Raw genomic sequence first — 18,188 nt, 5'->3', positions numbered from 1 at the left:
AAAATTGGCCGATTTAAGGGCTAAGTCACTAACAGCTTCTCCGATGCTTTCTGTAAACTCTGTATGTGTCCCAGGTGGACGGTATACTAGTGCTCCCGTAAAAGTAAAGGAGTCATGTACCTTTATTGCGAAGCCCATATTTTCAGCTCCTTTAAGCCCTGGGATCATAAAAGTCAGGCAGTTAAGTGTATCCCGATGGACAATCGCGATCCTCCCCTCCCCCCCCCCCACTCTGGTCCAGTCTATCCTCTCTGGAAATGAGGTATCCAGGGGGGAGGGAGTTTGTGACGTCCGGGTTACTGTTTGGTGTCAGCCATGTCTCTGTCATGAAAAGGCAGTCCAGCTCCCTTTCTGTTATTAGGTCGAAGATGTGTAGGGCATGCTTACCCATAGACCTCACGTTGATAAGCCCGCATCGTAGGCCTTTCATTTGCCTGAGTACCTGGGTGTTTTTGTTAGGCCCGAACCTGTTTTTACATATCTTGCAGCTCCATGCTCCTACCCAGTTTGTCATATTTAGTGGCTGTGTGCAACTAATTGGGCCGGAATTAATCCCTAATAAGGATTCCCTTGTATATTGTATGATTTGACTAAGGGGTGTGGCCCGGGCCCGGTCGGGGCGCTGACGGGCGCAGACGGGCTTACCTTTGGCGCACCTTTGGTGCGCCGCCGGTGCGCCCGCTGCGCGTAGGGGAGGACATGTTCTTTTTGTCCTTGCCGTATGACCTGTGGCACGTGCGCACCTGAAGTCTACTCACTTCCGGTGTGTGAAAGGTAGATGCCGTCCTCCCTCCACTACAATCCGGCCTAGTGTCGGTGGTGGAACGGGGAGGCGGCAAAAAGGTAGGTCATTTTATTTAAAAAGTGACAAACGAAATTATAAAGGTGCAGTTATTCCGTTTAAAAACAGTTGAATTTTTCACATCAATTCAATCAATTTAGCTTTTGCAGGGCAGTTTGCAAATCAATTCAAATTTTTTAAATCAATTTAAATCAATTCTCCTCAGTGCATCTAACATTCAGTATTTACCGCGCAGCAGCGCAACAGCGAGGCAGAGCCCTCTGTTCAGTTCCAATGTCTGATCCTGATAAAGCACATCAATCAGGGGATCAGTAGATTTTCCACCATGGTAGAGACAACTACAAAACCATAGCCACCCTCCTAAGCATGCCTGAAAAGGAGGAACTCGCCTCAGTAGTAAGGCTAGGAGGGGATAGAAGTCCCAAAGCCGAGGTTTACTCTAGGCAACCTACTCTCTTCCCAAAGAGGTAGAATGGCCTCATTCATAGACTGTGAAAGCCCCAATTCCTCAATGTCACCATGAGAGTCAAGCGTTAAGACAATATTCCCCATGAAAGACTCCATCAAATGCATGCCTGATGTCATCCGATGCTGAGAAGACAACGTATCGATGTCGATAGAAGGAGATGGAATGGCCTTGATCGGCGCATCCAACGTCGTTGCCAGAGTTGGCTGATCAAGAACAGATCGCAAAGGTGGAGACCCCGAAGGGCTGTGCACTGGTGTGGAAGAGGAGCCAGCTGACCCAACGACTCTGTAGGCCCAACTGCTGCCGAGGGAGAACCCACCTAAGTGGCTTCACTCACCTCCTTGTGGCCTGGCGGGACTCCAGAAGAATGTTGGGGTCATAGATGAGATGTAGAGGGTTATAGTACTCCTCCATCTGGGCCAACGATGCCCCAGCTCCCGGAAAGATCAGGAGGTGTGGGGTGGGGCGGGGTCTTGTAAAACCTCATCTACAGGCGAGTGAGACCAGCCGGGTCAGAGGGAGTCTCCATATGGCAAAGGCGGTGGTGCCGTGACCTCAAGCACCTGCACTTACTGTAGGACGTCGAAGGAGAGCGACGTCCCTGGGATCGGCTCTGGATCCTGGAATGGCCATGTGAACGGACCTCCGAATGGGAAGAAGAAGACCGAGGGCGTGAAGTCTCCAAGGACAGCGACAGACGCCCTGTCAGGAGTTTCATACGGCGTTCCATGAGCACCTTCGGCTTCAGCTTCTGGCAGGAGCCGCAGTCCTCTGAGTCGTGGTGTTCTACAAAACACCACATACAAACAGAATGCGGCTCTGTAGCCAACATCTGTCGTACACAAGACCCATGAGGCTTAATGCCTGATGAAATGGGAAAATGTACAGTGTTCCCAGTCGACAAAAACTGTTAAAGTAGGCCAGAAAAAGCTTCCCGAGGAAGAAACAAGTTACTTACCTGTAACTTTAGTTCTCCAGTATTGGTAACTTTCATAGATTCCCATAGCTTGTATCATTCCCCGTCGTCGGAATGGGAGCCTCGGTAATAAAATATATATATATATATATATATATATATATATATATATATAGGTAGATAAACCAAAAGAGGTACAAAAGAGGAAAAATTAGGCCTAGGCCTAATACTATTTTGTAGCCTATAGGTGTCCTTTTGTAAAAAAGACCCAAATGTAGAGCACCAACCAATCAGAACAGCCTCACCCTGTGGAACCTTCCTGAGAAAGCTCAGAGCCTCAGATTTTCGTAGCCGTTGTATAGCCCGAATGACATATGCCAAAAGGGGTGAGCTTTCCCAGGGGAGGTGGGTGGGCGCATGGGAATCTATGAAAGTTACCAATACTGGAGAACTAAAGTTACAGGTAAGTAACTTGTTTCTTACTCTAGTATTGGAACTTTCATAGATTCCCATAGCTTGTATCAGAATAGATAGCAGTAGCATACTTAGCACATTTCGTGTATAACATCCCAATAACCTTACATAATATGTCATGAATTCACCATAATATCACAATACAGTTAAACAACAGTATAAATAACGAAATGTGAAAGAAAGGAAGGAGGGTAGAAAGGAAAGCTCACCGCTCACTGGAAGAGATTTCTCAGGACCGCTTGACCAACAGCCGCATCCCCTTTAGCAGAGGAGTCCAAGCAGTAGTGCCTTGTGAAGGAATGAGTACTGTTCCAGGTGGCCGCTCTGCAGATGTCCTTAATCGATACTCCTGCAAACAGCGCCGTTGAAGATGAGATAGACCTCGTGGAGTGCGCTTTAACCTGTCCTTCCAGGGGCTTCCCCGCCGCCTGGTGGCAGAAACGGATCGCACTAGATATCCATCTGGAGATCCCTTGTTTTGATAACGGAAACCCCTTACGAGGGCCCCCAAAAGCCACAAACAGCTGAGGTGATTTCCTAAACCCAGCCATGCGTTGAAGATAGAATTTTAGACATCTCTGGACGTCTAGAGGATGAAGTGCCCTTTCGGCCGGAGTGGAAGGCTGAGGGAAAAAGGAATTCAGAACAATTGGTTCATTCAGGTGAAAGTTCGTAGGGACCTTAGGAATAAACTTTGGGTTCATTCTAAGGATCAAGGTGTAATTTTTGAACTGCAAGAAGGGCTCTTTAATGGTCAGAGCCTGTAGCTCTCCCACCCTCCTCGCAGAGGTGAGAGCGAGGAGAAGAGCCACCTTCCATGACAAGAATTTCAAGTCAGACTTATGAATTGGTTCAAACGGGGGCCTCATTAGTTGGGCCAGGACCACATTTAGATGCCATACAGGAGGTGGCGGCCTGATTGTTGGAAACACTCTAAACAGTCCTTTTAAGAATTGCTTTATGACTCTTGTTGATAAAAGAGAAGGACCTGATCTTGTTCTTCTGTATCTGGAGATTGCCGCCAAGTGGACTTTGATGGAAGAATGGGCAAGACCTGCATGAGCTAATGACAGGATATATGGCAAGAGTTGATGTGGAGCAGATGAAAAAGGGTGCACTCCTTCTCGCTGGCACCATATGTAGAAATGCTTCCACTTTGCTCCATACGTCCTATTCGTGCTAGGCGCCCGCGCCTGAGCCAAGATGTTTCTGCATTCGTCAGAAATGTCTAGATCTCTGAACTCTCTGTGCTCAGGAGCCATGCTGCCAATTGAAGCGAGTTCGGGTTCGGGTGGAGAACTTGCCCGTTGGACATTGACAGAAGAGACTGGCTGGGTCGTAGATGTATGGGATTGTCTTGAGACAGAAGGAGAAGCTCCGTGAACCAAAACTGGCGAGCCCAGGCGGGAGCATTCAGAATCATCTTGCATCGGTCCATTTTGAGTTTCTTGAGGACTCGAGGAATTAGGGGAAACGGAGGAAAGGCGTAAACAAATGCGCCGGACCAGGACATCAAAAGCGCATTCCCCATCGATCCCCGATGGTATTCCCTGCTTGCATAATACCGGCATTTCTTGTTTGCCGGCGTGGCGAACAGGTCGATCGCTGGTGTCCCCCATTGGGCGAAGATCTCCTTGATCACTGAATCGTCCAATTCCCACTCGTGAGAAATCGCTCTTAGGCGACTTAGAGTATCCGCCTTTGTGTTGTCTACGCCTGGCAGATGCTCTGCCACCAGCGAGATGTCCTGCGAAATCGCCCATTCCCACAGTAGTTGAGCTTCCTTGGACAGTTGTGACGATCTTGTGCCTCCCTGCTTGTTGACATAGTGCATGGCCGTGGTGTTGTCCGTACGCACTAGGATGGATGAGTTCCTTATCCTTGGGAGGAAAGCTAACAGAGCCAACCGAATGGCTCTCAGCTCCAGAATATTTATATGCAGACAACCCTCCACCGGCGTCCAATGCCCACTGACTTGGAGGTCTTGCATGACCGCTCCCCATCCCTGAAGGGAGGCATCTGTTGTAATGATGTGTGTGGCCGGAGGCATTCTGAAACTGAGACCCACCGAAAGGTGAGAACCTTCTATCCACCAGGCCACCGCCGGCTTCACCTGTAGGGTGACCTTGACTTTGTCGTTGAAAGAACCGTCCACTTGCCTCCACTGAAGGTCTAGTTGCTCTTGCAAGGGACACATCCGCAGCCTGCAGTGCGGAATCAATTGAATACAGGAGGAAATCGACCCTAGAAGAGACTTGTACATCCTGACTGACACTGACAGCCTCTTTCGCAGTCGACTGGCCGAAGAAATGAGTTTTGCTTTTCTTTCTTCCGATGGGTAAGCTTTACAAGCCTGCGCATCGATAAGAGCGCCCAGGAATTTCACCGAATTGGCCGGCCGAAGGACAGATTTCTCTCGGTTGAGCTGAAAGCCGAGCTGATCGAAGAGACGCAAACATGTCCCTACTGCTCCTGCAGCCGCTTGATAACTTGGTGCCTTTAGCAGCCAGTCGTCCAAATACGGGAAAACCTCTAGCGACTGCCTTCTCAGAAAAGCTGCCACCGGGGCCAGCACCTTTGTGAATATACGCGGCGCTGATCTCAACCCGAATGGGAGCACCATGAACTGGAAGTGACTCTTGCCCACTGTGAAGCGAAGGAAACGTCTGTGAGCTGGGTGGATCGTGATATGGAAATAGGCATCTTCCAGGTCTAACGTAGCCATAAAGTCGCCTGGATTCAGGAGGCGCAAAATATCCTGGAGTGAGATCATCCGAAATGAGAGTTTCACGAGATAGGTGTTGAGCTCCCTTAAGTCCAGGATCGGACGCCACTTGTCTTTGGTCTTCAGAATCAGGAAAAACCTGGAATAGAAGCCTTCGCCTCTTTGCGATAGAGGGACACGCTGGATCGCCCCTTTCTGAAGCATTTGTTGAACTTCTAACTGCAGAAGGCGTAAGTGTCTCGTATTTGTGGCGTGGGGAGCTCTGTAAGGTGGAAAATCCTGGAACTCCAATGTGTGTCTCTGACGGATGATGTTCAATACCCATTGATCCGATGTTATCTGTTCCCAGCTGCTCAGATGTTGAGAGATCCTGTCGCCCACTGGTGATACATGGGGCGGAGGAACAGTCGGCAGAGTCAGGATGCCGCTATTGACGCTTGGAGGCGTCCCTGCCCTGACGACCCTGTCGTCCACGTGAGCTTTGGCGAGAGAAAGATTGCGTTTGCGATTGACGCTGATAGTACTGATTACCGTACTGAGGCCTGTACGATTGTGATTGTTGAGTATAACGTTGTTGTTGGTAACCACCTCTTGTCGATGTGAAGCCTCTTCCTCTTGCTCCACGGAAAGGTGTCTTCCTATATTGCAATGTGCCCAAGGACCGAGCCGTCTCCGTGTCCTTCTTTATCCCCTGTAGAGTATCTTCAACATGTTTCCCAAACAACATGTCACCGTCAAAGGGTAAGTCCAAGATTTTATTCTGGACTTCTGGACGAAACCAGGTCGCCAGCAACCAACCCTGACGTCTAAGAACAGCTGCTCCACCAAGAGCACGGAAAGCAGTGGTAGCGATGTCCATCGCGCAATCTAATTTTTCCGATGAGGAACGTTGTCCCTCCTCCAGGAGTTTCTGGGCCTCAGCCTTAGGATCGTCAGGGAGCTGGTTTAAGTATGGCGAGACGTCACTCCACATCTGACGGTCGTATCGTGCCAAGATCGCTAGGGCATTGGAAGCCCTGACCAGCAAACTAGCAATATACGAAAAACGCTTCCCTGCGTTATCCAATCGTCTACCTTCTCTGTCCGGTGGAGCTGTTAGAGGAGCCGATGGATTGCGTGACTTTCGCTGAGCTGCTTGCGATATCACCGAATCCGGTCTCGGTTGGCCAACAAAGCAAGCTGGACTGTCATCCGGCGCCTTATATTTCTTTTCCAAGTGCGGAAGGACTGGAATGACCGTAGCCGGCGCCTGCATCACCTTCTTTCCCTCTTCCCATATATGTTCCACAATGGGAATGGAGCGTACAGCCTTGCGATATGACTCCTTGAAATCATATAAAAAACAATCCGTGGAAGTTGACGGCATGGTGAGCTTAAAACGTGCTGTGGCTCTATCCATTAAGTTATGAAAACATCCCACGTCCGCCGGAGGCGAGTCAATTGGGTCCGGTATTGGGGATGCAGGATCTGGAATAACATATTGATTCCATTCCACATCAGGATCTTGAGCCTGATTATCTACTTCATCGTCCTCTGAAGTGTCAACCTGGGTTAACTCTACCCGCTGAGGAACTTCTACAGCCTCCTCTACATGCTGGGGCCGTGAAGAACAAGCAGCCGACAATTGAGATTGCTCCTGCGCCTGAAACTGCACTGGACGCGACGCTTGACTGCTACGATATTCCTCCAACATAGCTCGTAAGTCCGTAAGCAGAGTCAACGGCATTGAGACCAAACCCTGCTGGTTCGGGACATCCTGATATTGTACGCAATCCTGCTGCTGTTGTTGTTGTTGATTATAAAAATATTCATTCTCTGGCTCAGAGTCATGAAACTTTAGGTGCAATTGTGATGGACTATATGCATCCCCAAATTCACCATCTTCCTCATCCGAATATTCTTCCTCGTCAAACAATAAGGCCGGAGGTAATGGATCTACCTTCCTCGGCGAAGTCATATCCGGCGTAAATACGTCTTTTTCTAGGGTGCTCAGCCCTCACTAACGTCGGCCCTTCCCTCGTCGACGGTGGCGTCGTCGAGGTCGTTGACGACAGAATTGGCTATGTCGTCGTCGAAGTCATCATCGACGGTATAGTCATCGTCGACAAGATTGTCATCGTCGACGGAATTGCCGTCGTCGACGAAGTTGTCGTCGTCGACGTGGTCGTCGTCGTCGACGTGGTCGTCGTCGACGCTTTCGTCGACGCTGTCGCCGTCGACGTCGTCTTCGTCGACGGTGTAGTTCTCGTCGTCGCCGTCGACGGAAGCTTCTTCTTCGTCGACGGTAAAGAAGATGTCGTCGTCGGTGGTAAACTCGACGACGATGTCGTCGACGAAGTCTTTGCTTCTTTAACTTTAGCCACTGAGGAAACCTCTACAGCTGTCTTCCTCAAAGTTTTAGATCCATCAGCCTGATGGGATGGCCCAGCCGAGCCATCATCTTTCTTTGATCTTGGTACCTCAGGTACCGGCCTCTCCCGCTCCTTTTCACTTCCGTGAGGAGATTCGCCAGGCCCAGGCGTGCCAGACCTGTCAGAGGTCCCACGCACAGCCTTCGAGGGGGGTTCCAAAGAAACTGAAGCAGATGACCTACCCCTCTTCAGTGACCTCTTCGAAGACGTAGTTGAAGCAGCATCCTCTTCATCACTGGAAATAATATTGTCTCTCGACTTCATCTTCTGTAACCATGTCAGCAGACGCCCCTCACGGTCACGTAGGGTCTTGGTTGAAAAGGTTCTGCAGATCTTACAGTCTGCCACCTTATGATCTGGATATAAGCAGTATATACGATGCTTGTGCTTATCCTCAGCACAAAGTCGTTTTTTAGAACATGTGGCACAAGGCCTGAACAGGCTTTTCTTCTCCTTGTCCGCCATTATATAAAGATGCTAAGAAATCCTGTAAAGATTTAGTAGAAAACAGTACCTCAAAAGAAAACTAGAGCAGAGCTCGATGGAGACTCTCCATCACCAACGTGCGGTAGAAAATCTGAGGCTCTGAGCTTTCTCAGGAAGGTTCCACAGGGTGAGGCTGTTCTGATTGGTTGGTGCTCTACATTTGGGTCTTTTTTACAAAAGGACACCTATAGGCTACAAAATAGTATAAGGCCTAGGCCTAATTTTTCCTCTTTTGTACCTCTTTTGGTTTATCTACCTATATATATATATATATATATATATATATATATATATATATATATATTTTATTACCGAGGCTCCCATTCCGACGACGGGGAATGATACAAGCTATGGGAATCTATGAAAGTTCCAATACTGGAGTAACCACTTTTCTGGATCTGTGTTGTAGCGTGGAAAAGAAGAAACTGACATCCACGTGCCGAAGGGGACTTATTTGACGGAGTCGTAGAGAGCTGTCCCCTGGCCCGCAGAGGTACTACTAAAACATTTCCAGATCCAGTCTGACGCCTGGGGAGAATTAAAAAGGTAAGGATTCTGCAGCTAGATGTCTTTATCAGACTTACCAAATGCAAAATGAAACAAGACGTGGGTACTGGTTTAGGACTGCTGGTTGTGTCGATCAATGCATATTATTGCAGATTGATATATTATGTAGAAACACTGGCTGTGGGGGGTGGTGCAATACCTCAAACTGCAAGGTTTAGTGCAGAAGTGTTCATTGATTGCCATGGATGATGTATTACAGCTGACTTTGGAGGTTGGAGCAGGAAAGCTTGCTTTGTTTAAGGGGTAGAGGCACAATGTGGTTGATGAGCCAAGAGTGCTTGGTGCAGTGGAAAGTGTGGAAAAGTTGTATTAGGGGATGTAAAAGAGATCACGTCACTGTGGAGTTTCATGTAGAAGCACTGGTTATGGGAATGGTGTATGAGATGAGTGATTAGCTGCAGGATTCTAGGAAATCACAGTGATGCATGTGACTTCAATTGTGAAAAAGCAATGTCAGTGAGGCATGGTGTACAAGCAATGCTTAGGAAGGGTAATATAGGAGCTCTGATAGTGTAATAGTGTTGTCATGTTGTAGAAATTCTGGAAGTGGGGATCGGGTAGGGATTGTGGGAATGCTGTAGAAGATGATGCTGGATAGGTTGCAGAAGTTAAGGAAATAACTATGATACCTTCATAGCACCACAGTTTCTTTTACCTGGCCCTCCAAGTGCTGAATGGCCCCTGGCCCCTCTGACTCTGGCACGACTGATTCCGCTGTCTTCCCTGTGATGGAGGTCTAGAGAGAAAGAACAGAGTTACAGCCTTCAACTGCACCACTAGCCCGGTCATTCAAAAGTTACTATTTCAGCAAGAATAAGAAACCCATCAGGGTGGAGGTAACCGACCTGCACCATACAAGGCCAGATCTACATGGACTAAAGTGATCACCATAACTGCACAATATTTTTAATCCTCACTAGATTAACCAGAAATCATTGACATAAGACGTGGCCCGAGGCACTTACATAGCATCCAAGATGCTACAATGAGGCATGGCCCTCATTCCTTTAGCCTCTGTGCATTTGCAATGGAGGGATTTGGGGATGGGAATAACAGAAATCCAGCTACTCTCTGAGAGAAAAACAAAACATTTGTTGGTCCCTTTCACTGTGGTCTGTACTTAGCAGAGAAGTATGCACATCTTCTTTAGTTCAACAACGCTTATATTTATCTGAAAATTCAGTACCATTGTCGAAGCAATACAGATGTGAGTAAACTACTAGAGAACAAGTGCACAATGGTAGTATATATTAAGAACAAAATTGACAAAGCTAATCATTTTGCTTTTCGCATAGGTTTGCATACCAAGTTTCTCTGACATGCACAGGCAGCAGTGAACTTTGCTATTGGTGGAGTGTAAAGAGCTGCCACAAATTCTGCCAAGCAATCATCAAAGCAAGCAAGCCCGATTCCATAATGCAGACTCTGGGGAGGGTTCTGTCCCCTGGAACATATGAAAAGATTGCCATAAATTGTGCATTTTACAGCACAATTTACAAAGAAATTTACTAAATATTCACAGGGTTTACAGATAGGGCTTATGAAATATGATTCCTTCTTTGTATGCCAAATAAGTATGGTCAACACACAAATTGAGGAAAGGAATGCTCCAATCAATCTGAGCTACTGGCAACCGCTCAGAGCGGCATTCCAGATCACTGTTTTTCGTGAAGTGTGCCATTATAGATAGAGAGTACCCATATGCAAGTATTGGAGCTCCTCCAAACAAACTTCCAGACCAGATTCCCTCCAGGTGCGATTTCAAGCAAACCCTGACTGATTTACTGTTAGCAATCCAATAATAGCTGAAAAGCTGAAGAAAGCTGTGGATGAATACCTTGGGGCATATTTACAATAACTGGTGCTCCCTCCATATCAGCAGGGATGCGCACCATGGGGCAAAAACGGCACAGATGTGTGACGTATCTGTGCCGTAAAAGTGGTGCATTGCTGGAGTTGCGTCGCAAGCGCAAAGCAGCTCCAGCAATGCTCTGGGGGCCCTATCTGCACAATGCTGCGTCAATCCTTATGCCTGCTTTAAGCAGGTGCAGGGTTTTGACGCAGCATGGGCCCAAAAGTGACTTAGTGAAATCTTGTAGCTTTCACTAAGCCACTTTTAGGAGGCATTCCTGCGCACAGGAACGCCTACTTCTGGCACAGGGCTTTACAACGTGATGCATCTTCCAGATGCGTCATGTTGTAAATACCCCACACCATGGCGCAACTTTTGCGCCGCCGCTGGGTCTCAAAAGTGACACAAAGGTGGCGTAAAAGCAGCGCAAGGGGCTTTGTAAATCTGCCCCCAAGAGTCTAATATCAGTTGGAAACCAAGTCCACTACTGCTCTGGGACACACTTAAAGTGCTGGTGATTGTTAGTGTCCTCTAGGAGTCATGGGGTTGATGAGGCACTACTTGATGCATCTGCATACTTTGGAGTGTTACGTCACTTGATATACTATATGCAGCATTTCAAGCCCCCATCCTGAAACCTACCTGCTACTTTCTGCTGAACTACTTGTTACTTTCTGCTGAAGACAAACAAGTTCCCAGAAACATGTGCCCGGAAATGCAAGCATCAGCAGTTCCAAACCTGTTGGCACATACTCTTTAACTTGTGAGTAATTCAAAAAGACCATGAACTAAATCCACTAGAATGCAATGGGAAAACTGGTGCAAACTTGCTGGCAGTGTGCAAAACAAAAACTGACCCAAGGCCCCCAAAAAGGTGGAGCGTTAGAAGGAGTCCATCCCTGTGTCTAAATAAAAAAGGAGAAACATTGTAGTCTTGGGCAGCTGGTGACACATGGTTACAGACAGGACTATATTTTAGACCAAACAAGGGAACCCTCAAGGTAAATAAGGACCTTGGGTAACAGTTTTATAAGCAAACAACGGTGCTTATAAAGAAACAAGGTAGGATTATGATTGATATAGACTTGAATCAGTGCTATATTGAGGCTGTCTAGCCGGAAAGTGGTTTTAATTGATAATCAAAGCAAAAACAGATAAGTACACAACAATAAGGTGGGACACAATCCTGCGTCCTACTAAAACACAAAACATATACATATAGAGGGAAACATTTCAGGCAGGACAAGGGGTAGTTTGTGAAAATACAATTGGTTAAGACAAACTTGGAGACAACAACTACTGCACTTGTTGTATCATAATAAATGATAGTGCAGGCTGTTCTATCAAGTCGACGACGTTTCGATCCTTAAAAACACAATACTAGGATTATCATCAGGACGAAGTGATGATTGCCTGAATTAAAGTGCCTCAATTACGAGCAAGAGCAAAGGCGTCAGTTCTTGGGTAGCTCAATTAGAATATACGATGGATTTGGGTGTGGGCCATGAGGTTCGCTGTATTAATGAACCACGTGGCTGTTGGTTAGGAGCTGCCCAGATGGCAGTGCTCTGATGGGGGGTTCGCTGAAGGGGCTTGTTTGATAAACCACGCAGATGTGAATTGCGGAGCTGCCCGATTGACAAAAGGTGTTTCCTGGCCATGCCTGTTGTGCAGATATTTCCCAACCAACTATGAACCAAAAATTCTTACCTTGCGCGGCATGTCCTTTTGAGCCTTGTCTTCTTTTTGAGCCCTACTAGGGGGTCCTTTGGCATGAGGGGAGCCTATTCCAGGAGGGCCAACACCCAGTCTACTGGCCAAGCTGGTGCGGCGTAGAATATCACGCATGACACTTGTATGGCATTTTGTCTAAAACAAAAATGAGAGAAAATGTGTAAAACAAAGCTATGACACAAGAAAGATCAATGATATTAAGGAAATTTAGTACCAAACAAAGCTAGAAAGAAAAACTGAGAAAAGAGAAAAAACAAGGGGAATGAAGTGAACAACTGACCAGTGAAAACAATATAATAAGACAAAGACAAGGAGAAAACTAAAAAATTGAATAACATACAGAAAGAAAAAGGAAAGAAATAAGAAAGGAAATTAATCTAGTAACGGAAGTGAAAAAAGAAATAAGAAATCAGACCTACAAAAACTAAAAAGAGAACATTAAGAAAAACTGAATAAAAGAGAAATAAGCTAAGACCAAGAAAAAAAGAGCTATACGGTGAGAAAACAATGGTGGCATACAGATCCTTCTAGAGGGCACCAACACAAGACTACATAAGCAAATACCAAGAGGCATGCCTGGAAGTAGGAGAGTAACATCTAAGTCTCTTACCTTTGCCAGCACCTCAGATTCATTGAAAGCTTGAATACGAAATGCACCCCGCAACCTCTTCACCCCAGGATAGAGAAGGGGCACCAGGTTCACGAAGGCCACACCATGGAAGGCAATTGGAATTTCCTCTTCGGACTAGAGAAGCAAAAGGTAAATGGAATTGCTAAGAACATATGTGCTTGTCCACACTTGCTGGGGCATGGAGGAATATATCTTTCCTCAGAGCGAAGCCATACTAACCTGGATCTGGAACCTGTAGGAATGTGGTGGATGCTCACCTTGTCAGCTTTTCCAGCTTTGCCTTTGGTAGTGCCGACGAGTGGCACCCTCATGATCTCAACAGGCCAAAACCGGCTCTCAGCAATACGCTTCTGTAAACTGCAAGAAAAAGAAAGAAGAAAGTGCTGGAGGGTACCAAAACATTTTCTTTATTGATTGCTAGAAACAGCAGCTTGTTTCTTTGTAGTACACCTTGTAAACACATTGAGAGCAACAATGTGTCTGAAGGTACTTTTCAATGTGATCTTTTAGGCAAGCTCAGAGGTCAATGATTCAACATTTGACGAAACAAACTGGATTTTTTTCTGCAAAGATTTGCTACCACACCTTCTGAGTTGATTCACATCTTTACATTGTACAAATTGCCACTGGTTTCTCTGGCTTTTGTTTATGTAAATCTTTCACTGTGCTGTCCAATGAATGCATGCCTGCTCAGTTTCTCACTCTTCCCCTTGATCATTTGCTCTCAGTTTATTCATGGTTGAAAGCTAATATAAAACCATGCACTTCTTTCCCAGTTGCTCTGCTATTAATCTCATTACATCATTATGGTGCCCCCACCCCACACATGTCGCTGTGCCTACAACATCTTTTTCAACTTTCTTGCCTCAATTTCTGTCCTCATGTTATTTTATTCTTCTTGGTGAACCTCTCCTTTTTTCCAGTTTTTTTTTTAGGTCTAGTTAATCTCTCTATTTAACAAGTGTCGTTTTTATCTATACAGGGCCCTATCTCACTATGGGCTTGATGTACAGTGATCCATTTGCAAACAAGGATGCACATCGACTGGTTTGCAGATGAGTATACAATTTGCAATGCGTCCTACGTCCTAAAAAGTTGCATTGCAAAATACTAATTTACAGAGGATCACAAAATGTACTTCCTAATAAATATAAACTAGGAAGGTCAACACTTGTGTCCACTAGTGCATGTCTGCCATGAACAGCATACCTTTATCCATGCAGTTGGTTCAAAATGTTAATTTAAGGACACAAGCTTCTCTTACAAAAATTGTTTTTCCTGTTGAGAGGAGCAGCCATTTGTCCCTTGGACTAATGCCTGCTCCTTGCGAGGATGCCCAGAGTGATTTCCACAGGGAAGTTGACCATGGAGACAGTCTAGCAAGACATGCAATGACGAGTTGGAGACCAGCAGTTTCCCTCATTCACTTGTATTACGTGCTGGCCACTGTCTTAGTTGGTTCCTCTTCTTTTCATATGCCACAAAAATCTGCCACAACTAAGGCAGTCGTTTTAAATTGTGCAGAGTGGTAATTTGTTTTTTTAGCAGTTTTATATAGTGTATAGCATAAAGGTTAGGTGTCAGAGCACTTTACAAAAGCAAAACCAGAAAAACAAGCGGCATCAAATTATATATTATGCAACAGCGAATGTAAAGCTGACAATAATAAGCAAATATACATGGAATAGTTACTTACCTGTAATCCTAGTTCTCCTCCAGGGGAATCTTCATTCTATTCATAAGCAAGGACTTTTCCCACCCACACACAGAATCCTGAACATGTTTTATAAAATATATACAGTATACTTTTTTTCCGGAAAGTCAATTTAAAAAAAAAAAGGCTAGGTTTTTTACTGCCTACAGAAGGCTGTATAGGCCACTTTCTCCTAGTTTTCTTTAAAAAAAGGAGCTAATTATGAAACCATGGAGTGCTACTATTTAACCCCTTGCATGCTCGTGACGGAACCATTCCGTCACGAGCCACGGTGGTGTTGTGCTGGTGACGGAATGGTTCCGTCACGGCCCGGCCGCCGCGCCTGCGCTGAGCGTTCTATTAGGCGGGCGGGGCCGTGACGGAACCATTCCGTCACAAGCACAGCCCCACCGCGGCTCGTGACGGAGTGGTTCCGTCACGAGCATGGCGGCGCCGCACGGCCCCCACTCCCCCATAGCGCCACGGCGGAATTACCGCCGCGGCCAAGGGGTTAAAGCAAAGTGAGAAGAATAATCTTTCACCAACCCTTTTTAAAGGAAACAATGAAATAAAAGTTGGGCAACTGAGCCAAGTAGCCTGCAGCTTACCGAAGCTGGAAAACTGGTACTGCTCCTTTAAAGGAGACAAGAGAGAGCACTCCACTGGTACCCTGTGAAGATTAGGTCCGTTTTCTTTTTTCTGAAAGTAGTGGATCCTGTGAAAATGGTAACTAATTTCAATGTCTCTTCTCCGGGGACGTAGGAGGGTGTCTTATGACTATGGTGTAGATTTCCTTGGAGAACAACTAAAATTAAAGATAAGTAACTAGTCCTTGTCCTTCAGGAGATCTTCTTTCATAATCAAAAGCACTGAATTGGGAAGCAAGACCATCCCTTTAATATGCAGAGAAGGAGACAAAGAAAAAGAACAAGGCTATCCAAAAGACGTCTTAAAGAGATTTGGGCATCAGCCTTGGGATCTGAATCAGGGTAATAATGTTTTCTAAATGTATACAAGAACCTCCATGTGGCTGCTCCACGTAGTTCAGAAATTTAATTGTTTCCCAATAACAGCATGGTAGCTGCTTTACATATTGTAGTCTGGACTCTGGATTTACTACACAACTTTCTGTTGCCATTACAGTAACATAGAAGAATACACAAAGCAAGCCATCAAGAAATAAAATGGTTAACAGTTGTTAGAACTGTACAAAAGAGCCCATAATTAACGAAATAATGGTCTAATTCTCTAATGTCCTTAGTCTGATCCACAGAACATTTTTAAACCCCTTTTAACATTTAGAGAATGTAAAGACCTCTCTGCAGGACATTTCTGAAAAAGGGCAGAAAGGTCAGATTAGAAACTAAGATGAGTTTTCATAAACAAGTTAGTCTGGTAGAAAACTATATGTGGATCAAAGCAACATAGTGCCACTAACCCCACAGGCAGAAGAAAACGAGTTACTTACCTGTAACTTCAGTTATCCAGTATTGGTATCTTTCATAGATTCACATGCTTAGAATCATCCCCGCCGACGAGGTGGGAGTCTCACTGTACAATAAATTATATACACAATAGTCATAAAAACATTACACAATAGGCCACCATGGACAGTAAAGTCACTACCTTAGCCCAGCTTAGTCCTTTTGCAAAAAGAACCAAATTTGGAACACAGCCAATAAGGCTGCAGCACCCTCTTAGAACACTCCACAGAGAGGCAAACCCTCAGATTTTCGTAGCACAAGTGACAGTAAGTATGTAATAGCAATAAGGTAAACCTCTCCGGGGAGGAGGGTGGGTGGTATGTGAATCTATGAAAGATACCAATACTGGATAACTGAAGTTACTGGTAAGTAACTCGTTTTCTTATCCAGTATTGGGGTCTCTTTCATATATTCACATGCTTAGAATCAGTATAGTTAGCAGTAAAGAATCCTTAGTTGTATAGTGGATGGTGGGTATCACAAAAAGAACTTTAGATACCTCATAATACCCATACAGCAATGCAATACAACATTCTAACCCAAATAAGGGAAAGCATTATATACATATGCATACATATAAATAAATATATATATATACGCTATTCAAGGAGTCGCGTATGTGGAGCTGCGTGATGGATAAGGACAGGAGTGTTGTTTGGGGCTCATGGTAGAGCCTTTGGAACGAGCAGTAATTTGAAAGTGCATCCATCCAGGATGTATGGACTACATCTCACATAAGCACAATGTGTGTTTTCACAAAGGGAGATGGTAGACGTCGTGCACTTTACTGCTGGCCCCTGATGAGGAAAATACATTTCCGAAACGCGTCGGGCCTATTTCAAACACGCAACTGCCCATACCAATAAACGCTTTGGGGAAGGCGCATGCAGGCTCGAGTGCAACCCGCTACTTGGACAACCCCACAGAGCTGTAATATATATATATATATATATTCACTGAAAAAACCATAGGTTATAGACCATATATAGTTAGGAATTAGCATTTACAAAACCTTATTTTACTCACACAAAACCATTGAAATTCTATATATAGTTAGTTGCACTAACTATATATCGCGCACCCGCAATCCACTGCTGATGATGTCACATATTACATCATTCATGACATGGTCAGTGACATCACTGATGACATCACTGATGACATCTCAAATGACATCACTGATGACATCACTGATGACATCACTGATGACAACATCCAGTGACTGTATGTTTCTGTAAAGTTAAAATGTGTCTTACATATTGAAGAATGAGTGGAAGTATAAGTGTCTGGACAAAGGATTTAGTAGGTGCATGACTGAATGTATGAGTGAGTGATTAAATGTGTCTCACTGAGTGCATGGGTTAGTGACTAAACTGTCTTAATTTGTGCATCATTATGTCTGTTGTTCTGTAAACTGCTGCATGTGTTGATCAGTAGCTATATGATTAACTATATGGGTTACTGATTGATTGTCCAAGTATTTGTATGGGAGACTGAGTGTGTGTGTGGCTGGCTGGGAGGTGTGTGACGCTGTGCATATCAATGTGTACTTGTATCAGTGATTGTATAAGAGAGTAAGTATGTGTTAGTATATGTGTGAAAAGTATGGTGTTCTGTGTTTAACTATAGATGAGGAAATCGAAGTGTGATTGATTCTTCACAGGACTGACTAGGTGTATGAGTGCATATCATAGTGTTCTAATAATAACTGACTGTATGTATGAGTAATTGTATGGGTGAATGAGTGAATGTGTGTGTAGACGTACGAATCAGTGAGTGCGTATGTAGTAACTGGTATTGGTGTGTCATGATGTCATCAGTGATGTCATTTGAGATGTCATCAGTGATGTCATTTCAGATGTCATTAGTGATCTCATCAGTGATGTCACTGAAGTATGGTGTTCTGTGTTTAACTGTATAGATGAAGAAATGGAAGTGTGATTG

At 45.2% G+C, this 18,188-nt stretch overlaps 1 protein-coding gene across 4 annotated transcripts in view; it reads right to left on the bottom strand.

Moving 5' to 3' along the window:
- CFAP70 (cilia and flagella associated protein 70) overlaps positions 1–18,188 on the bottom strand; it is a 1,288,671-nt gene that overhangs the window by 909,916 nt on the left and 360,567 nt on the right. For all 4 annotated transcript variants that reach the window (XM_078662924.1, XM_078662925.1, XM_078662923.1 and 1 more), the window contains 4 exons: positions 13,325–13,424; positions 13,047–13,181; positions 12,413–12,571; positions 9,506–9,586 (listed from right to left, as the gene is read on the bottom strand). In XM_078662924.1, coding sequence (XP_078519050.1) covers positions 9,506–9,586; positions 12,413–12,571; positions 13,047–13,181; positions 13,325–13,424 — 475 coding nt within the window. The remainder of the gene's footprint in view (positions 1–9,505; positions 9,587–12,412; positions 12,572–13,046; positions 13,182–13,324; positions 13,425–18,188) is intronic.

This window comes from Lissotriton helveticus, chromosome 10 (genome assembly GCF_964261635.1).
Source record: "Lissotriton helveticus chromosome 10, aLisHel1.1, whole genome shotgun sequence".
In the NCBI taxonomy this organism is placed as follows: domain Eukaryota; kingdom Metazoa; phylum Chordata; class Amphibia; order Caudata; family Salamandridae; genus Lissotriton; species Lissotriton helveticus.
Note: the sequence above shows the minus strand (reverse complement) of the source record. Positions and strands in the feature narration are given on the sequence as shown.